Here is a 23,930-nt window from a genome sequence, read left to right as displayed (position 1 = left end):
AACTAAGCAAAGCTTTTAATTTAAACAAACATGGCAATGTACCATTCTGCTTGCTTATTGGGCTTATTGGCCGCTAAGCCAACTCAGAGCCCCGATTACGGTAACTTTTAACGTCTACAATCCAGACGCGTTTCTGATTCTGCGATACGATTGGTCAAAACAGCTGACGTACGCTGTTGAACGACCAATAGTATCGCAGAATCGAGAAGCGTGTCTGGATTGTTGACGTTAAAAATTACCGTAATCGGGGCTCTGTAAGCAATGATGGATCATGGACGATTGTCACTCAACCACAAAGTACCGCGTAAATTAAAAGATATTTTTTAATTAAAAATATTAACCAATAACATTTTTTGTTAGATCAAAAATATATTTTAACGTTGTTATACATAGATCGAAATGTATTTATTAGGTGATCAATATTAAAAGGCAAACTTGATATAAAAATCATCAAATTAACAAAATTAAAGATCAATAACTAAAAAAGAGGATCAAATATTATTTTTGTTTACCAAATATTAAAAGAGTATGTTAAACATAAATATTATGTTACCTTTAATGAAGATCATTCATAATTTATCCGTAGATCAACTAATATAGACACAATAATTAATATAAAGATAAAATATAATAAAAAACATCATTTATTTTTAAAAGTGCACATACAAAAAAGATCAATTAGTTTTTAGAGGATCAAATAATATTGTCCCTAATTTAAATAATTAATTTGTCAGTCATTTCTTGATGGATTTTAAAAATAATTTCACCGGCTTTTTAGTTTTGGTCTATATTTTAATCCCATTCAGTGAATTCTAATGTTTTCAACATCACGAAACTTCTCCATTATTATTTTTGTTCAACACTATTATTATAAGCCGTGTGGTGACGGCAGAGCAGAATACATTTGTCACCAACCCCTACTCTTCCCGCGGGTGTCGTAAGAGGCGACTTAGGGACTACACATTAAACAGAGAATGGGCAGCAGCGCTCTCTGAAAAACATCAATCTTTTAAACTGCAATCTCCAACCCGCCTGCCTAGCGTGGAGATTATGGCAAAACCCTCCACTATAGTGGAGGAGGCTCATAGTCCAGCAGTGGACTGTAAAGGGCTGTTGATGATGATTGATGACTATTATTAGAGCCCCAAATAAATACATAATCTATTAACAATTCCTCTCGATACTCTTTTATAAAAATAAGTAATGACGGGTCGACTATGGTATTTGCAGATTAACCGACTAATCGGCAATGCCGATCATTCTAAACCTATTTGTAATGAACTAAGAATTAAGAATATCTAGATTTCGAGAGAACATCTTCCTGTCCTGCCTTTTTCCCCGAAAAAAAAAAACGTGCCCTATTTTTGTGTGGTTTAATCACTTAAATATTACATTTTAAAACACACATTTTTATATAAATATAACTTTATTTGTATGAATTTAGACTGATTGCTAAAATTTTAAATCAGGCAAATGCCCTTGGTCTACCTCATGTCATAATCATCTTGGTTATTATGGGTCTTATTTCATTTGTTTTGCGCCGATTATAATCGACATATTTTGCCGAATAGTCGTCGTCTAGTAACCGACTACAAACCATGCCGAATAGTTGGCTTTCCCGATTGTAGGTTCACTAGTCGGCCTATCTCTAAAAATAAGTCATGGTTTCGAAAGCTATAAAAGGACATAGGTACCCAGATAAATGTGCAGTAATTTGTCATCCGTGTTTGTAAACATGAGAAATATGGATGCAACAGTTTAATAAAAATATTTTAATTGTTTTTATAAAAACAAACTAAATGTAAATACGACGACGAATATAATAACACACGTGCTTTAAATAACTTAAAAATAATTGACATTAATTTAGCCAAAAGGCTATGATATTGTATTAATAGCATATTCTTCCAAAAATCTTCTTATCTACCCAACTTAAATTTATTAACATTACAGGAACTTTCCTGATCTTGGTCAACATTATCCTCATTTTCCTAGTCAAGTGAAAGTTAATCATGATTTACAGGCGTGAACAAAACGCAAGTTTATATTTTCTCCTCATGCAATCACAAATATTAATCTTTTTGAATTCTTTATTCTACGCAAAATATTGCTTCGCTTTTATGCGATTAATAGCATTTTTATGACACGCGTCAAATAAAATATTTATTTGTTGTCTTACAACAGTCGTCATCATTAGTAATTGGCCTCTGATAACATGGTTCGCAACGGTCACTAATTGGCAATTTGACAAAGTCAAAAGTTGGCACACTGATAATGTGTTAAGTATGGCCACGTACGTACAGTGTTACAATAAAACAACAAACAAAGCCAATTCAATGAAAATTTCAGATACTTTGTTCTATATTTGGGTATTTGGATGCATGCGGGATATTTAAAAAAAAATATATTTCATATCAATTGACACATTATTTAGTGAATGCGACAAAAAATAATTGCATTGTCCATCTGATAACAATCTTTAGATTCTTAGATACAACGAAAATGTTTATTTTTGGATATAGTTAAGATAAGCCAATAGCAACTGGACAATGAGTTCTGTATAGACAATCGTTAATTCATATTGTTATATTAGTAGTCAGATTGTTAAAAATGTGTAATACAAGTCAACAATTCACAATATGTGCAAATATTAGAAATATTAGTTTGATTCATAACTACCTATGTATCTCGTACCTAAGCTCTGAGAACATTTTAGCAAAAGTGTTTTTCGGGCTTCCTTTGTTTTTGTTCCCAAAGCAAGTGTTTGGTCGACCCCGACGCATTTCCTCGAAATATGTACCTATACGTTACATTGTAATTATTTCGCCTAACGGGATGTTTGATTATGCAAAACTGATGAAATGGTAAACTTTCAATCATGCTATTCCCGATCCATAAAATGTATCAAACTTGTTTGCGTTTGCATTTGCTGAAACGTTCTACTTACTGACCGCTGATGTGTACTCGTAACTATGTTCATGCAATGAACTGAAAAGTACTTATCGTAAGTACTTAGATTAATTGTATTTTTTTACTTCTTTGTATTTTAAGTAATATTAACGAAATAATGATATAAAAAATAATATATTTTTAAAACAAGTCCAAAATGAACATGAATCTAATTTAGGTCAAAGAATGTTTACTCGTAGTGTTCATCAATTTATTTGCTAAAATGTTTATCACATTATTATCTATACTTCAAAAACTGCGAAGTGTTTTCAGAAAAGTGTTAAAATCTCTGTATTTAATCTTCGACCGTCCGAGCAATAAACGAGCATTGTTATATTGGTAACATGAGTGGTAAACCATTAATTTCGAGGGTACGGCGCAGTTTGCTCTATGTTACTTCTTTACTACTCGTAGATATTCTCTATACAGCAGTTTAAAATATTATCTACTTACTCGGCTCCTTAATAAATAAAGTGGTAATATTTCCTGAAAACAGCATCAACTTGCAGATTAATGGTCTTGTTCTTCGCCTTTAGTCTTAGTTGAGAAAACCATTTAAGCAATATTGCACAATACGACAATTACCATCCATTATAACTGTTATTGATTCAATGCTTCCTTCAGAACTGAGCAGATCCTGTTGTTAGCTATTGTTTTGCTTTATATAGGACGAATCTATTATCAAAATCGAATGCTGCGACACGATTCCATTGCTCTACATCGTCTCTTACCCTATATGGACAGTATGTAGATAGATATGACTCTTTACTGAATACACCACAATAAAACTACCAAGTACAAGAAAAACAAAAGTTGGAGCAACGCAATTAACACAAAGTTTACGGAAAAGCTACTTCTTCCAGAAAATGTTGTTCGAAATAAAGTGATGACAAATTATCTTACAATTAGTAAAAGTGAAGCAGGATTGTAATAAAGACATNTTAATTTAACACATGTACGACTGTACTCAGTGTTGCACTATCAAATGCAATTGAAGCGCCTCTATGCCAGGGTTTTTATGTTCCTGGTCAGGCTATAATTGGATGCTAAAGTTTTGTTTTTCTTACAGAGACAACCCACGCGAAATCCGCAATAAAGCCGAGAAGCAACGGCGAGACAAGCTTAATCAGTCCATTGGGGAGTTGGCTTCCATGGTGCCACCCGTCGTGGCCGCTAGCAGGAAAATCGACAAGACCGGCGTCCTGCGTTTGACTGCACACTACTTACGAGCGCATCAATATGGTAAGTGGTTAACAACCCGCATTAAGACTCGACGTAAAACCCTCCCAGTCAAACCCTGGATTACACCCGGCGTTGTTCGTTGCATCCGTAATAGAGATAAAATGCACCAGCGAGTGAAGAAATTNTTGTATATTGTATCCTGTATTTTTGTGTGAGAAATAAATAAATCTTATTATTATTATTATTAACTCAGAGCCAAAGCATGCGATGCGTTGCGGCGCCAGTGCGACGCCGGAGCGGTGTTGCTGCGTCGCCCGCGGTGCGGCGCTGCGCACCGCGCGATACGACGAAATCTCTGCTATACGGCGCCGCAATGCATCGTGTGCTTTGGCTCTTATGTTAGGTTCCTCTTTTATCGTGACCGTTTACTGCAGAAGGGATACGGTCAAGAAAATACCTAAGGTATCGAATAACCAGTTTTAATAAAATACTGACCTATAAGCTGACCCAAGCTTCAATTTTAGTAAGAAAAAGTTAGCTTAAACTCTGATTTTTAATTCGACGGAATTTTGACATTTCATAAGTGTTGTCAACATTGAAACATTCCCACTAAGAATGGAGAGCATTTTCACAAATTAAAAAATAATCCTTTCTTGAATTTAAGATTTCACTTGAAAATCTAAGGTTTAAAAATGTACTGATCATTTCAAAATGGTTATTTGAATTTTTATTATCATATTTTGGAAGTTACAAAAAAAATTGGGAAATTATTTTTCTATTACTGGACTCCCTGGCCAATAATCCATGGGTTACAAACCTTTTTTATGAAAATCCTTTTGTTAATAAAATCTTAGCTTCATAAAATAATCAATTTAACAAGATGCCAATTTTATAATCCAAGTTGATTATGATGACGACAATGATGATTGATGATCAATACATATTTTCGTTTATGTTAATATGTTGTTTTACTGTGTTAAAAACACGTTTTTTTCTATTTAATCTCTAAAATGTACATAATAATTAGTGTACATTGAATTCACAATACAAACAATAGTTCTTTCTTGTAAGTTGTACTTGATGAAATTTCATTTCATATTATTTATTAATTATTAATTCAAAGCAAAAAAGGCTTATTACATCTGAATTGTCAAAAAATGACAGCTGTCAGAATTCCGTCGAATTAAAAATCGGACTATAGATACTTATTTCATACTTAACATAAATGTAAAAATCCCAATTAAACAATCATAAAAATACAAGCCCTGAATGATGATTATATAGCGCACCATCGCATCACAAAAGACAACAAAACTGCTGATCATGACCGTAATATTTCCCTAGTAAAATAAATTCGACCTACTAAACAATATAAATTTATTGGAAATTATACCAATCAGTAACAAACCACTAGTGGTTTAATTGGCTAATTGAAATTGATGTTATGGCTATAACATTATCTTCTGAATGTGACATGGTGAAATTAATTTGGCCGCGCGGCAGTGACTATCGATCTCTTTGATATTCAAACAGATAGCTCAATTAACCAAATTGATTGTTTGACGAACATGCTTCTCTGGTATTGATAAATAATAGCTAAACTTATTTAACATTTTTTACCAATTATAAATGATGATTCAAATCCATTGCTAAAAGTTTTCAGTGGTTCTATCTAACTAAGACTTTTCTATAATAGTTTTCAATCATTATTAATATCGTCGTTCGTTAAAAATAATAGTGTCATCGAGGTCGTCCCAAACTTAATAAAATAATCACGCTTTTGGTGATATCTTATAGTAAGACGCAATACAGCACGTAAGCTTTATTCAACGTGTGATCTAGATCATACCTACGTTTCACGAGTAATTTTCTAGTTTCGCTACATTCCAATGTGTTAGTAATTGTTATGTGTTGGAATGCAAACTCCACCCATACAAATTAAGTGAGGACTATGCGACTAAATCGAAAGCCAGGCGACAAGTACGAGCATGGTAGCGTTCAAGCGATTACACCTTTGGCAGGGTCAGTCCTACATAATATGCTAGTGCGCACTACCTAGCTCTAAAGAACGAGTAGATTATAATGAAAGCAACAATAATCAGTTAAACTTAAATTATTGATATAAATGCAAGTGAGATATCGCCTAAGACAATACACGGGGATTTTGGAGTCCACTATCAATATATTATGAAAACACAGCGTGTTTCAAAGAATAAAGTAAATTATTCTTAGGGGTGACCAAGGATGCAAATAATGCAATGCATTAAAATCATTATTTGAAGTCAGATAATATCGCTATGTAATAAAAACTTTTAGTGTTGATTTATTTGTGATAACACCTTTCAAATCAGTAGGTATTTAGTGATGCGAGACTCTTTTTCCATGTTTGTAATTTAGATAGATTAAGCTAATCCCTCAAACATGCGTTTTCAGACTTATAAAGTAATAATATGACGGGAAGTACTTAACGAGTTCATGTATGAATTTAATTCCTTCGTAACTTTCACCCACTTTCCAAACAGCCTGTAAAGAATATACAGTATCAAACATTATACATAACTAATAATATCAACAAGTAAATAGATATTAATGCTACTATATTCCTAAATCAAATAAAATCATTAGTTAACATTCAACTTCATAAAAACTTACGCCCATCCAACCAGTTCTTATTGACTGCACCTTTTATAATAAAAGTTTTCAAATAAATGCCTCTACAAATTCAATATCAATCTTCACTCTATCAGTGCCCACTAGAAGTTTAGAAAAGCAATAACATGAAAAATACTCGAAAATGTATGAAACATTTGGTGGAATTGTACGTTTTGTCGGTATACCTACTTAAGTACAATTAGCTTTTAAAACAAAATACCTACCTACTGTAAAGGTCAAATTTATAATTTCCAAGAAGTCTTTTATTTAGGCGGTGTGTGTGTTAGTTTCAAAGTGCTGGGAGATTGATGCCTGTTTTCACTATCAATCCCTAATTTTTCAGTGTCCCCCTATGTAAACAAAATTCCTGTACTTAAAAATTAGGGATTGATGGCGAAAACGGGCATGAGATACTTATATGCATATAGATCTTACTATATGCGCAACGATTTTATTATTCCACCCTAAGGGGGTAAAACGGGATCCACGCGTACGAAGTCGCGAAAACATAAAGTAAAAATTACGATTTGATTTAACAATAAAATCTTAACAAACGTCCGCGCACTGTACTTTTTTTTGGGGTAGGATGTTTATCTAACTGAACTATGTATTGAATGGCAACAAAACGTTATATGAACCTTTGCCTAGTTACATTGTAATTTCTAAATTCGATAATTTATTTAGTAACATGTGAAAATTGTTAATAAGGTAACAGATGTGTTATTTAACACATTATGTAGCGAGCAGTTTATAATTTGGAAACTGAAACTAAATGCATTAGTAGGTAGTTTGTACGTTTATACAATGTCAATATTAATAACAAATTATTACTATACCTAATATTTAGTAAACGTACATTTATAAACGTACCTAAGTACTTACGTCTTGTTTTTTGGTTGTGGAACATAATCCATCTTTAGTGAACGGACCTGTAGCATAATCAGAATACCTGTTAAGTATGGATAGCAAGTGATTTATAAATAATATTGATCGACTAAACACAGGCACCTGAGTAGATACTTTTATGTTTGTCTCATAAGTACTAATGTTTATTCCGCACTGAGAGCGCGGTGACTCACTGAATTAGAATATTAATTTACTGGTGAGGTAAAAAAACAGGCGACATTGTTCTAGAATAAGTATGATGCATTTACGACTTATAATATTTTGCTAATTACGATTCAATTAGTTCTTTTTGCATTTTTAATCTAAAATACGGATTTTGATAAATCCGACTTTAAAGGCTGAGTTGCACCACCTTATATATGAATAAAAAACGACGTCGTTTTTTTATCCACAACGAGGAAGCTCTTGGCTTTTATCTCACCTGATGGTAATAAGTGATGATCAGGCCGAAGGTGGAAACGAGCTTCACCCGGAATCCTCAACCACAAAGGAACTTTAATAAATGTTGATGATTTAGTAATAATTATTATGTGTGGTACCTTTTTACCGATCTCCTGTACATTCCGCAAGTGATTTGATTGTATTTATTGAGTCACAAGATTATATGAAATAATAGATAAACTTTGTGAAGACAGAATTGAAAGCTATTTTCATGTATATTGGCACGGTGCCGTCTCCTGATCCCCAGGCTATGGCGAGCTTGTTTCCCGAATGATAGCCTTACTAAACAAACGTAGACCGATCCGCAGTTCGATTTTGCTCTAAATCAACAAGAAATAATTTAGTTCGCATGGATTCGTGTTTACTTATAATAATATAGCGATTATTATTATTGGTTCTCTAACAAGTTAATTGTCAAACATGCCGTTTATGAAATCTTTATTTAAAAAAATCATTCGAAGTCAGGATATTTTTTAAATTAAGTATTTCTGTTTTACACTATGGGTCAATAAAAAAAAACAAATAGTAGTACAGCAAGGAAGTAAAATTAATGGATAATAAATTGAAACCCTGCTGAGTTTGCAAAAATAAAAATTTAAGACGGCAAACAAGACTTAGTAGGTGCTTAGTTATTTATGTTGGGGTCAGTACCCAGACAATTTTTTTCTGTCTGTTATAATAACCCTATGGCTCATCCGTTGGCGCAATATGTTTTGTAAAAGGCTCTGCATAAAAAAGGAATATTGATAAAATTAGGAGCAAGAGAACCCCGTTTAGTCATTGCACCGCGCTTCGTCACACGGACGCGCCCAATAAAACTGGTGCAAAGTGCAAATCTATTCCTAGCGTCCGCTCACACATTCTTGCAATCCAGCACACAACGGACTCTTTATAACTAATTTCTTGTTAACCTTTTCTTAATTTAGAAAATTGAGATCTTAGCTCTAACAAATCAATTGTTTTATTTCATCTCCAAGTGTCTTATACCAAGGCCATTGAAGTATCTCCGTAAAAGCATTTACAATTACCCACCTACCCAGTTGTTGACATAAACTAATTTAAAGTACTGGCAAAATGTATGCAAGACATGACGCTTGCTGATCGTCAAGCGAAGTTTGCCTCAACCTCACATGTGATTGCAGCAGTAATGGTTCATTAATTTACTTATTAGTAGGTAATGTCGGGTAAATATTTTTAAATACGTATAAACTAGTATGTGCATAAGTGTGTTTACAGTTGTCTATCACTGTTGAATGCAATCGTGCAAAGTAACGTGAGCTGAAACCATAGCACGTGCTCGCACATGCTTTTTGTGTTTAGGGTATAGACACACCACATTATATGAATGTTTGCTAGCGTAGCGACTCACTAACTTTCTTCGAAACAATGTTGCGTACGAAGCCAAGCCGCTAGTATCGCTGTGTGACGGTGCCCTAACATTAGTCGGCAAGTGTGTACGTATAGTTGTATATATTGTTGCGTATCGTTTTACATACATATCATAAATTCTCACGTCGATACTATAATGCAGCTAACGCGTCAAGAAAATATAATACAAGCATTTGCCTTCCAATTACACTCATGTGACCAGCTAAACATTGCAATTTTTGTGCGTGACAAAAACTCGACACAAATGCATTCAGTAGGGCTACTACTTATCAAGAAAATACAATGTAAGTAGGTAGATAAACATCACATGTATAGAACTACATACTTTGAAATTATTAAATATCAAAATTATAATATTCTTATGTGATTTCTATAGCTATACTATTGTTGTAAGTTTAGATCTGAAAAATAATGAACATTAACAATTTCATAATATAAGCACGCGCCGCGCCGTTAAATGCGCCTTCTCTGATAGTTCTCTACTGTAAGTAAGACTTCTGTTTTCTAAACACAAATTATGGCGGGCAGCGTAGTGATTCGGACTATTAAATTATCTGGCTTTAAGCCAACAAAGGTATAAATTGACAGCAAATTAATACTTGCAAACAAAGAGTTAATTAGGTCACAAAATGGCAACATTGAGTTCATCCCGGAACATAAATTGAGGTTGCTTGAATTAGAGGCATAACTTAATGGAAATAACAACAAAAAAGTTTTTGGAAAACTTCCATATTATAGTTTACACCTCAGGATTGAAAATGTAGAGCTGCATATTTAATGCTGATATTGCATATCAGGTTTATTTGTTGACGTTACGTTCTTAGTTATGCGAAAATGAGTAGGTGTCTGAGCTCGTTACTATTATTAATTGTGAATATGAAATTACAAGGCGACTAGAAATTGGATCTATTCCTTAAAAGAGTAATTAATTGTATGGAATTTTATGATCAATCAAATAGGTGTTAAAGATTAACATTAATCTTTTATTCTTTTACTGTGTACTCGTTTATTTATGGGCCGATTTGGAATCGTCAGATATTTTTAGCTTTCGACATGTTTGCTATGGAAAAACTGTCCTTACACTTATTTTAGAAAGAAAGAAAGAAAAGTATTTATTCGATGCAAGTACAAAATAAAATAACAAATAGATTTTGCGAAAATGCTACCTGGAGATTGAAAAATTGGAACCAAACTAAAATCGGGTTTCCTGTGGCAATATTTTTTTGAACAATAATATCTAACACGGCACGTGGCGATCACGCTACGCCTCACATTGCACCCTCCGTTTTTCACCGGTCGAAAGATTTATTTTTTCTGATTTTTTTTTTGATTCAATAATCTTGTCTTTTTATACCTACCCAGAATCCATCCATTCTGTTTATTATGTAATTTCCTAATAATAATATAATATTGTTCTCACAGTGTGATAAATTAAGACCTTGCAGCGATCTGAAATAATTATTTATGTCGCCCTAAGATAAAATTAATTTTCAAAATGAGCTAAGTGAACATTGTTACAGACGACTATGGATGGACCCTGGTCTGACAATGAACTATTTCATTCATTCATTCAAAATGTGTTGGATTAAATTGTATACTATTTCTAACAGTGTTTGGCGACTCGATCGGGAACGATGAACCGCAGTTCAGCGCTATGTCTACGCGAGCGCTCCTCACGCTACTCAATGGATTCCTTCTCACCACCACGTACCGCGGTCTCATCGTGGTTGTCTCGCAAAACGTTCAGAAATATTTGGGATACTCAGAGGTAAGATAATAAGTTCTTCAAGATTCATGATAGCAGTCTAGTAACTAGTTTATCTGAATTGACTATAACTATTTTTCTATTATTTTTATCGAATTATTGCAACTTTTCACAACGTTAAATGGCATTTTATATTACTTTATTTTTGTGGCATATTACAGTATACACAGTACAGTTTTAACCGACACACATACCTAGTAGAAATATAATAGAATAATAAATTAAATGTATGTAACAAAATTAAATAATATCACCAACAGCAAAGATACTGGTAAAATGTGAATTCACTAACAAGTCCTCATAGTAATTTAGTCAGAATAAAATGCGCTTAAACCAGACATAGAATTGTGTGGAAGGACCGGTAGTTGCCTCAGCGCAATAGCGTATGAGATTCTTTGTTCAGTATTAGTAAAAGGATTATCGCCAATTAAAGACCGGTTTACAAATACAATAGTATGAGCTGGTACTATGTTTCCCCATCCGGATTAAGTCATATCCAGTGACTTTTTCATTTTAAGTAGTGTTCAATGATAATGAAAATTTTAATAATGAAGGAAATGGCATTTATAACATTGGCCCTGGAAGTCCTGGAACATCTTTCAGTATTTTTCACTGTGTCTTATAAGTATTTGACACATTTTTCACGTTTGTTAAAGTTAAAGTACGATGGTGCAACTCAGCCTTAGTTAACTGTCAGCATCTAAAATAGAAGTTTAGCTGATAGACATTTCTAAGCAACCAGTAAGTAATGAAACTGGTTCTAAATAGTACCATTTCTATCTAGCTCGACCTCTTGGGACAAAGTGTGTTTAACGTGATCCACGAAGACGACCGCCAACTGATGCGCGACCAGCTCATGCCGAAGAAGCACATGCTGGGGCCGAATGGAGAACTACTGGTGCCAGAGGAGCCGGAAGGCAAGAAGAAGGTGGCCGACGAGCTGGCTAACGAGAAAAGGAGGTTCATCATCAGGTATGGATCGTAAATCTTTCAATTTTTTAAAACATGTATTTAACTGCGCTCACACATATTTTAAGTGAGATACAGTCTAGGATAGTATCAAATAGTTCGTGACATCTAAAGTGAACAAGTTGGGGGTAACACGAACGATTTGTGACTGTGGTACTTAGGTACATACATAACATATTTATTCAGTGGCCAGCTTTTTCGGATGACAATCTTTTTGGAGATAATATTCGTTTCGCATAGAACCTGCTAGAGTGGAGGCTGCACTAAGAAAATTAGAACACTGGCGAATATTCCAGCGCTGAATTAGCCCCATACTCCAAGTTTACCTAACCACTAAAACTTTAGAAATTCCTTGAGAGAAAGAGCGGCATGATGCGGATGCGGTGTGATTTTCCACTACCGGAAAATTATCTCGTCGCATGGGATGTTATAGATTAATGTCATAGCTGGAAATTTTTAGTTATTTTAATTAAACAATCTAACTTCTGTATCAATGACGACACTCAGGCACACAATTCTATTTTGTGACTCAGGCTTGAATAGAGTTTGTTCCGAACGAAGCACGGAACAGAATATGTACTTGTAGTCCAGTAGAATTAGCTTTTAAATCGGAAATAATTCCTACAAAAGATTTTATTGCTTTAATGGCTTCATTGGTTGCCCATTAAGACTCTCCTAAGTTTTCGACTTCGACGGAGTTGTGCTTAAGTGGTGGGGGCCCCCGAAAGGGGCGCTTTTTCGGTTTTCCAGTTATACCGCGTAAAGGACTTACCCTATCGAAAAAAGGTCTTCCTGATGGTTGAAGGGCATTTAATTCTGCATTAAATAAGACCAAATTCATATGTTTTGAACAAACCGTTCTCGTGCAAATGTTCGGCAAAGTAGAAAATATGTGTATAATTAATGACCCTCTCCACGTCCAATGGCTCGTTACCCGCAGGCTTCCAAGTCTTGAAAAGGAGCGCCTCAACCAGTGTAACCCTATCAAGGCATACGAGCTGGATTCGCCGATCCTTGTTCGTCCCAGCCGTTCCTTAACTGCGGTTGCTGCACCTCTTCCTGGCACTGACCTGAACGTGTGTTACCTACTGTGGCTGCCCCTCTTCCTTATATCCTCCTGCACGACTACGTTGCCTAGCCATATGCCTGGTCTAAGGTTTGACGCCAAATATCAACAACAACAACTTCATATTAAAACGCTGAAGAGTTTTTTGATTGTTTGTTTGAACGCGCTAATCTCAAGAATTACTAGTTTGATTGAAATAATATTTTTTGTGTTGAATATCCTCATAAATTGAGGAAGGCTATAGGTTATATACAATCACTCTACGACTAATAGAGCCGAAGCAGTAAAGAAAAATGTTGCAAGCACGGAAAATAGTATTTTAACTATTTTCACGCGTGCGAAGTTGATTTTGTGGCGTCGAACCTTGGACCAGGCATACGGCTAGGCAACGTAGTCGTGCAGGAGGCTGCAAGGAAGAGGGACAGCCACAGTAGGTAACACAGGGTCGTTCAGGAGAGTGCAAGGAAGAGGTGCACCAACCGCAGTTAAGGAACGGCTGGGACGCACAAGGATAGGCGCATCAAGCTCGTAAGCCTTGATAGGGTTACACTGGTTGAGGTGGCCCTTTTCAAGACTTGGAAGCCTGTGGGTAATAAGCCATTGGACGTGGAGAGGGTCATTAATTATACGTATATTTTCTACTTTTCCGAACTTTAGCGCGGGAACGGTTTGTCCAAAACATTTGAATTTGGTCTTATTCAATGCAGGATTAAGTGCCCTTCAACCGTCATGGAGACCACTTTTCGATAGGGTAAGTCCTTTACGCGGTATAACCGGAAAACCGAAAAAACGCCCCTTTCGGGGGCCCCCACCACTTAAGCACAACTCCGTCGAAGTCGAAAACTTAGGAGAGTCTTAATGGGCAACCAATGAAGCCATTAAAGCAAAAAAATCTTTTGTAGGAATTATTTCCGATTTAATCAATTTTTGTGTTTAATTCTACTGGCCTATTGACTTTAAATCAGCTTAGAGCATCGCTTCATTTTATTACATGGCCCAACTACACAACTCTTTTCCACGGTGACAACCCGTATTTTTAATACCTATCACTCCCCAAACTGCACAGCATTGATTGCATAAGCTAAACGATTGCAATTTTATTGCAGATGCTTTACAATATAATGTTGCACCCATAGATTCAAGAAGCTAAGCCAGCGCTCGGAGCCGTGCCAGTACGTGACGTGCCATGTCGAGGGCTCGCTGCGCAAGTCGGACCGCGCATGCCGCGGGTACAACCGCTGCTGCCAGATGGTGCGACGCGCCCGCGCGCGCGGCGACAATCCATGCTCAAGCGGCAATGATATCGTGAGCTTTTATAATATTTCATGTAAATAAACCCATCAAAACCTATGCGCCAGCATACGATGCGGTGCGACGTCGTGCCGCATCGTGTGCTTTGGATCGAAGCAAACTCATGAGACCGCGCTAATACTTGATGATTGATTTCTATTGTGACTCGATTCGCGGGTACTTGAAGGGTAAAAAGTGGTTTTACGATACAGATGTATATTTTGTGCACTTAAATTCAACATAACCCTGATGGGTTTAGATTGGTATACCTACTTTTTGCAACATCAACAGTCACTTGGTAGTCTATTTACTTGATTGATTTATTACGAATATTTATTTATTTTAAAAGCAACTGATAGTGTTTAATAATTGAAAGCTTATTTCGACCACAATGTATTACAATTGCACCCGGAATCCTCAACCACAAACTGATTGGGATTTTAAAACCGAGGAACTACCCAAATGGAATCGTGGACATTTCACATTGCTAATGGCCATAAAGTAGGTACCTATACCCAAGAAATACCTTCTGATACCATACTGGCTACAAAACAGACTAAACTTGAGGAAACCGCATTTTTGAACGTCTGATTGTTCCTAAATCACTGAGTGCCGGTTTATGTACACGCAAAGCTTAACGGGAGTGAAACTGGTCGTAGTGGACCAAATGAAACGTATGACATATTAAAGCGTTAAGGGGATGCTGTTTTCTGCGCTAGCGTTTGTTATCTGGGGGCACGGCAGTGCCCCCACCAAGTCGAGCAAGAAAGCGGCACGGCCGTACCATCCTTTTCTCGAAGCAATTCAGGCCATTTTCGACCGCCTGTAACTTCGTTGTGGATAAAACTAGAAGGCTGAATTTTCATTAGCTATGCAGGCATTGTAAAGACACGGTATATTTAAAATTTCATTCAATTTGAACCAGTAGTTTAAGAATTATAACGGGTCAAAGTTACTTCATTTTGTCACTCACTGACTCATCGATCATCAAAATTCTAAGGCACTTCTAGCAGACCTAGAAGCTTCAAATTTAGAATATAAGTAGTGTTTGGTGTATGAATCAAGGAAAAACTAAAATATTTGGGGGCACGGTAGTGCAACCGCCAAGTCGAGTAAAATTTTTCAATTTCGGTCCAGTTTTCTAGATACATAACTGCTGTCTACAAAATACAAAAAGAAATGAGATCCCATCAAAAACAATACTTGTCAAAAAAACCAAGTCTCGCAACTCAGTTGTTCTACGGTAAAAAGTTGTGAGATCCATGTAATACCAAGTCCAGGCCAGGAAATCTTTAACGTTTTACATAAATATATTGACTTGGCCATCGCATGAAAACACGTGTAAATTAAATTATTTAGTGCGATGGCCAAGTCAATAATTTATGTAAAACGTTAAAGATTTCCTGGCCTGGACTTGGTATTACATGGATCTCACAACTTTTTACCGTAGAACAACTGAGTTGCGAGACTTGGTTTTTTTGACAAGTATTGTTTTTGATGGGTCAGCTTTACAGGTCAGGCTTTTACGCTAATGTCACGCTACTGCTTGGGCGTTCACTGCAAGGCGCGCCAAGACGATCGTCAAATTATGTCAGTTTTTGGGAGTGTACTTTTGTAAAAGGGGTTTTTAAGGATAAAAAATCTCAGAACTTTAATTTTTACCTCAGACTGTCATTCAATATTATCTTTAGTACCTACTATAGAATATTATTATGTCTTTTTGTAATAATCACAAAGTAAATGATCACAAATGGGCGTGGTAACAAACTTCTCGTCTTGTTTTGACCTCCGTGCTAAGTTACGCGTGTTCATGAACGTGGTCTAAATCAAAATTTGCATTCTTACACTTGTTTCTTCAATGCGAGGTCAAACGGGTGCTCGGAGTAGTTGAGGACGAATTGATCGGTTTGTTATTATTGATGAACGGCATGTTTTTCATTTTAAAATGTTATTTGTTTATCCACAGTGTTCAAGCCTTTATTGTGTCACATGGATCCTGTTGCGCTGAATATTAATGTTTGTTTAGAGTCCTGCATGCGCTCAGTTGCGATCATAATTGACTGACCTCGTTCCTCGTGCATTACCCATAAGACAAATATGTCATATTAATACAGAAGCCTTTAGAGAGCCTATTTACCGTATCTTTCTCTTAGTATGACCTAGAAGTCGTCATTATTCTTTGCCGTACCTGTCCCCATTGTTTTATCCTGCGGCACATACCTACTTAATTATCAAATGGCTAGCCATCTCAATCATATCACGACCGTCTAAGTGATTGTGGAAACGTAAATTGTATCTACACGCAATCCCTGAAGTAGTTAAGAGTACATTAGTTTAATTGTTTTTCTCAGGTGTTTGTAGGTGTCGTGCGAGTGGCGACAGAGTCTTTCATCAAGGAGAGTAACATGGAGGCTCATCGCATGGAGTACCGCACACGGCACTCCATCGACGGACAGATCATTCAGACGGAACAGCGCATCTCACTTGTCACTGGATACATGACACACGAGGTCAAAGGAATCAACGCCATGAACTTCATGCATCGCGATGACGTCCGATGGGTGGTGATTGCACTCAGAGAAAGTAAGTTTTCATACATTTTAAAGTGTGGATTTAGCATTATGTAGGTATGTTTGAGGCAACACAAGGCGAGCGCGGCACGTCGATGAGAGGGCACGCAGAATATTGTGCCAGGTATTAAGTCTACATAAGTACGTGCTCTGTTATATAGGTATTAGCTTTTGCTGCGGCTTCACCCACGTGAATCTTCGGATTTAAAAAACCGGGATAAAAATTGTCCTCTACAAAACTTTCATCCCTAGGTCTAAAACTCTTAATGCCAAACTTTCATCTAAAGCAGAGCGTCAAAACAGACATATTATAATATGGATAATACCTACCTATATGGATTATAAAAATATTTTTATTCAAAAAGTTGCTTTCATCGACAAAATTGAAGGTAAAGAATCAACAATGCATGATAGAGAACACCTTTTTTTATTTTGATTCCTTTTCTGCATATTACTGGCACATGTTAAATCCTGTGTCGCGCAGATCGCGTGGAAAGTCCTCTGAAGTATTCAAAGTAGATACAACCTTTCACATACCTCGATATTACGCAGATGCCTTCCCGTGTTAAGTCGCAAAAGCTCTTCCTCGTGCAAATTTCTGCATAAACTCGCTGTGGTAAGTATCTAGTACAGATGTTTCGAATGTTTTACATGGGATAGAATCTTTGGCTGGTATGCAAATATGAAAAATAGTTTTTACCAAGTTATGAAACTTCAAGCTACTGTAGTTTATTTGAAGCAAAAATGAAGATTCGGTTATTTTTCTAGACATTATCAAAACGTTTACAATTATTACTCGATCTAGAGACATAAGATACTATAACGGACCATTGTCTCGATCTTAATTAAGCTGACGAAAACTGTAAATTCTTGAGGCTCGACAACTGGTCTAGGTAACTACATTTTTCATATCACGAATGAATTCTCACCCCACTATGAAAACTTACATCTCGTTAAAGGGAAGAAATTACATAAATCCGTTCCTGCTCTATTAAATCTTAACGTATACTTAATTAAAGACTTTCTTTATGCCATCTTCTAAAATTGTCTTTAAATATTTTCTCGTTAGTTCAATCTTGTCTTTATTTGTTTATCAATACAAAAAAGTTATTGGTGCAAACATAATAAAAATGGTTTCAAGTACTGTCACGGTTCAATTATAAGCAAATAGGCCGTGTCTAAATCAAAGCAAAACATCACAAGCAATCAGGGAACTTCCAGAACTTTACCTTAAAACTAGAAGGAAAAGTTAAGAAAATAAACAATAAAGGGAAATACTCAGTATTTTAGTACAGTTGAAAATAACATGCCGCCGTATCTTTCCAGTGGTTTAACATGACACAAGGTGGCATAAAGTTTGAACGAATTATTTACACTTTACTGCGTTAATTGACAGCATTAATTTTCATGTCATTATGGTGAAAATAGGGGGGGATGGATGTTACAATAATATATTTGTCACACTATTTAATTGCTCTTGAAAATGGAAATCAAAAATATATCAGGATGAAATTACAGTTCTTATAGTAAGTACGACAAATTATAATAAAACTAAAGTCAAATAGGTACTTCTGTAGATTTAAAAATGTCTACGTGTTTTATACATAATAATTATTATGTTTTATTTTTTGCAAATATCATCAAAGAATGAGTGATGCGATCCATTGTAGAGCATCATCATGACATCCGACAAATATGTATAGTATCATATAATGTTTACTTGGCTACACACATATCGTTAGATTTTAATAGGCACTATAATATATCATCTGTGCATTTATGCATTGGTTTGCTGATGCCACTTGTTTACTTGTGCATCTGGCGTATCTATCATTGGTATAAAATATTATTACTGTAGATAACTGACAACATTTCCATTTGCTCTGCATAACAACAGATATATTTGTCGACTGATATAATTATCAGTTGACTTAGAAGTCTCAAGTGTCTAACCTCTCTTAAGTTTAAGATTTGATATTGCTCACCTCATTAGATAACGTTTATACGTGTGTTGTATTATTGTTAAACTCTAGAATAGTCGACGGTGCCGTATTGTCTCGTAGATATTAGTCGAAGACATGCTGGTGCAAAAACTGGCACATATTGATAGTCTTAGTTGACTTTTCAATAAATTTCCATTTTAAGCTAAATTACTAAAGCATAACATGTGTGAGTGGGCTTGTTGGGTTTACTCATACTTACTCATAAGGTCTTCATAAGCTGGCGAGACGCGATCTATTGCCTAAACAAAGGCTTTTGTTATATTATTGCGTAAGGAATCTGTTTGCCTGGCGATTGTTTGCAACGCGAATGAATCTTTGGCCTGTGCTATAAACTTTGACATGTACTCGTATGTGTGCTAGCACTCAAGAATGCACTAAAACGGCATCAAGGTTTATTCCTGCTGTGCAACATGCGAAACATAGTTCTAAGCCGTCAACTGATTCAGTTGACGAGTACTTACGACCGTGTGTCTAGCAAAGTCTTCATCTAGATAATGTAACATTAATACAGATGCATACATCCTATGACGGCTAACTGGGCCGGTGGTTCGCTCACTATTTAGTTTATTCCACGATGTGGCGTTACTTTGCGGAAATCCATAATGGAAAAGTTTCGCGAAGTTGATAACATTATATTTCACTGAATTGGATTAAAATATAGACCAAAACTAAAAGTTTTTTTTAATCCATCAAGAAATGGCTGAGAAATTACCTAATTATTTAACTTTTCGCGTAGAACTCAAACATAGGCGGTTGCTGAGGCTTTTTGTAAATGGCCAGGTATGTCAAAAAAAGGTTACAAAATAATTTTATAGCCTGACCAGGAACATAAAAACCCTCGCCATGTTGCGGAAAACTAATGGTACTAATTTCTTTTAATGGCAACAGTAACTGAAAACTTCATTGACATGTCACCTTGCATGTCAGTCTATTGCTGTCAAAGTGTAAACAAACTTTATTTTAAATGTACGCAACTGATTTTGTGAATTAAATTGCTAAAATCTTTTTATAGTCGTGAAAGAAAAGTGGTTCACAATGTGTTAAAGTATTTGACGAAGAGAAATACTAAGGGTTCGGACAATATTTTCATTGAATAATGTTTCCGACAAAGGTTGTCAAATTGACTGACATGTGTATCGTATAGTACAGTCCACTATGAAAATTAGCTGTGGTTTGTGTCAACTAACTATTTTAAAATTTTTTGTCACTTTCTAAGTGTTGAATTTTATGGGATTGGGAAAGAAGTACCGAGTCTGAAGCGTTCATGAGCAGACATTGCAGTTGAATATTCAAGTTCTGAATTTGATTATTGATGAATAATAAAATAAATCCTACTAGCTCGATTGATGGTTTCATTTAATTTATTTAAACCAGGTTACCTACAATAATATGTTTTCGTTAATTCATGAAAATATTAAATTAACCCGTAATCCTGAATCCTGATACATAAAGTTAGCCTATTAATTTAACACAGGTACGACTGTACTCAGTGTTGCACTATCAAATGCAATTGACGCGCCACTATGCCAGGGTTTTTATGTTCCTGGTCAGGCTATACAAAGAAAGAATCTTGAGTAACCCTGGCTGAAAAATTAAAAACACTAGAATTTTTAAAATTGAATCTGTCAACAGCACTGGTCCAGGGGTGATTCATTGTTTGTACTCCGAATGAGTACCGTGACGTCACCGATCAAAATATTTGTTATGCGCAACTTTGGGACCCTGTAACTTCTTTATGTGTAGATATATTTTCATGATTCTTTCACAATTAACTATTGGTTTTATTTATATTTTCAAGTTTTTCAATAGAAAAAAATTGCAAACTTCTCCATTAAGTACGTCGCCTTGAACTAACCGAGGTTATGAATGTTTTAATTTTACTATTAATACTATTTTTTCATATTATTATTATAAATACTAGTATTCTGACGTATTCCACTTTGAGGACCCGGCCAAACAGCACATGGCCTATTCCACTTAGAGCACCTGCTCAAAATATCGATAGGTGCTCTAAGTGGAATTGACCAGGTGCTGTTCGTGTAGGTGCTATTTGAGCGGGTGCTCAAAGTGGAATAGGTACGAAGATAATTTGTTGCAGTCCTGTCTTTTTTTTTTTTGTTATTTTGTAATTAGTCTAAGTAGATGCCTCTGGGTCCTAGCAAATGTGAGAGGAATTGCTAACGAATCACGACACAAGTCTAACCCCAAAGTTGGCGGAGGACGCTCAAATTGAGTTGTGCAGTGTGCATTTCAAGTCACGTCATACAATGTTTAATCATTCACATGCGCGTCGAGATCTGGATAAGGTTTCTAATGCTAAATTAAGTCTATGCCATTACACTAACAAATTCCTAAATCACTTATTAACAAACGGTATCCCTGAATGTGAAATTAAGAACCGCAAATAGGAAATGCGAACTACCTATGTCTACCAATTAATTTTATATCCAATCCTAAAAAAATGGTCCCTTGATAGTCATCGGCATTTGAACTTGAGTCTTCAGCTAAGCGTGTAGAGTTAGCGAACTTTTAAATTTTGCTCAATCTGTGACCTCGATTCTTATCTAAGAGATTAATAGAAGATACTTAATTAAGTTTTATTACATTCGTTATATTATACTCCACACATGAACATTTCAACGAAGTACGAGTAGCTACCCGAAGAAACACGTGCGACCAGCTCTCTCCTCTAATTCACCTTCCCCATAGTCTATCTGAGCTACGTACTGTGGGTGTCAGAAAGTATTGATTTATTTAGGGTGCCTTATTATTTCTTTAATTATAAGCCGATATTAGCGAGTGTCATGCCCGTTTTCACCATCAATCCCTAATAAATTATTAAGTGACCCCTATGGTAACACATAACAGGCATTTTGTTTTCATAAGGGTCATTTAAGGGTCTTTTAATTAGGGATTGATGGTGAAAACGGGCATCAGGCATGGGCCTGTTTTCACCATCAACCCTTACGAGGTTTAAGGGTACTTATGGAAGTACCCTTAAACCTCGACGCTATGTCAACTGTCAAGGCATAGCGATAGGAATCAGCCTAAATTGGTTGAATTTCAATAATTACACTTTGAATCTGTTCTGACTGGAGTATATTATACGGAACGTAAAAGTTAAAATAAATTATATTATAATGAAAAATATACCACACTCATAAGTAGCTATTACGTTGATTGCTTGATTGTTTTAAGTTAGCTAATGGGCACAACTACCTATAATACATATACCTTTTGTTTCACGCGTAAATTGAAATTTCGGGTACAGCTACTATTCCTTTGTCGTCTGAACTTCAAATTTTTATGCCAATCATTGACTTCTAACTTTACCAGCTTTGCAGTGTTATTTGAAGTATTGATCAAAATCGTTTTTTTAACATTGATGTTTTAATTGCAGTGTACGACCAACACCGTCTGGTTGGCGAATCGTGCTACCGTTTGATGACCAAGAACGGCCAGTTCATATACATGAAGACCAGGGGCCGTCTGGAAGTGGACCCCGCACATTCGAGGGCCGTCACTAGCTTTGTGTGCACCAACACAGTCGTCGACGAACATGAGGGAAAACATTTGATCAAAATGATGAAGAAGAAGTTTATGCTGATGGTCAATAACAACGAGGAGCCGCCGGCGGAGGAGGAAACTAAGGATGTAAGTATAAAACTTGTTAAGACAGCATATCTCGTATTATGTAAATTTGTTATATCGCCTAAGTACTACATTTTCGGTCGGTTCCGGTGGGACATACATACTATAAATTCAATAGTTTTGTAAGCCAAATAAAAAAAAAAAAAATAGCATATCAGACTTCAGATTTTTGTGACAAAATAACACCAATTACAAGTAAACACAAAATGCCCCAATGTTTAGGCGCTTGTTGCGTGTTCCAAACCATCAAATCTAGATCATTATAGAACATTTTGAATTAGAATATGCAAGTTTCAAGTCGTACTATTAAGGAAGCAATAAACGTATTGAGTATTGATGTCGGACTACCGAATCAAAAACCGAGGAACAAATATATAATAATAACAAATTAATGAGCATTTATAAACATTAACTTAACAAGTTTAGAAAATTGAAAAGCCTGATTCTGAAGAAAGTCAAAAGGAAATCTTAAAAAGTTTTACGACGTCTGGATAGTTTAGTCGCGTTTTTCATCCATTATACAAACATTGGGGGTTGCAAAACTTAACCGAATCCTGATATAGTCTGATACCTCAAAATTAAGTAGGTACCTACTTTAAATCCTATAAATTCACCTTCCGTCACAGAACAACATGAATATCGCTTATTAAATACTCACCGTACTTAGTACTGTTTCTTTTTATACTTAGGGACTGTGTAGCTTTCTATTACCTACTACGTGCTTCGACTTTATACGTATACTTCCATAGTAAGTGCTGTATCCCTAGAGGTGGACTGTAGGTAATTTTCCTTTGCTACATACATACAAGTAAGTATGTAGTATATAGGCGCGCGAAAACTGTCTGGTGTCTCGAAATGCCATCTATCCATGAGTCGGATCAACGTTACGTTATGTTAGTACGTTTGGAACCGGGTTCCATCGAAGTGCGGGGGCTATCAAACAGAGGTCGCTGATTTTCAAGGCTTTGGCACTCCATAAATACACCTGAGAGCAAATGACAGAGACCTCTGTTAGATTCGCATCACACAGCAATTAAGTGCGTGTTGCACCAACATGCAGTATGCATGGAATTACGACTGGCATAGATATGCTTATT

At 35.7% G+C, this 23,930-nt stretch overlaps 1 protein-coding gene across 2 annotated transcripts in view; it reads left to right on the top strand.

The window, feature by feature from the left end:
- The window catches only part of BmMET2 (juvenile hormone resistence protein II), a 68,002-nt gene that overhangs the window by 38,666 nt on the left and 5,406 nt on the right, over window positions 1-23,930 (top strand). For both annotated transcript variants that reach the window (XM_028313723.1, XM_028313722.1), the window contains exons 2-7: window positions 4,019-4,191; window positions 11,130-11,287; window positions 12,069-12,256; window positions 14,456-14,624; window positions 16,961-17,192; window positions 22,583-22,836. In XM_028313723.1, coding sequence (XP_028169524.1) covers window positions 4,019-4,191; window positions 11,130-11,287; window positions 12,069-12,256; window positions 14,456-14,624; window positions 16,961-17,192; window positions 22,583-22,836 — 1,174 coding nt within the window. The remainder of the gene's footprint in view (window positions 1-4,018; window positions 4,192-11,129; window positions 11,288-12,068; window positions 12,257-14,455; window positions 14,625-16,960; window positions 17,193-22,582; window positions 22,837-23,930) is intronic.

This window comes from Ostrinia furnacalis, unplaced genomic scaffold (assembly GCF_004193835.3).
Source record: "Ostrinia furnacalis isolate ACB-3 unplaced genomic scaffold, ASM419383v2 OfSCF4327, whole genome shotgun sequence".
In the NCBI taxonomy this organism is placed as follows: domain Eukaryota; kingdom Metazoa; phylum Arthropoda; class Insecta; order Lepidoptera; family Crambidae; genus Ostrinia; species Ostrinia furnacalis.
Note: the sequence above shows the minus strand (reverse complement) of the source record. Positions and strands in the feature narration are given on the sequence as shown.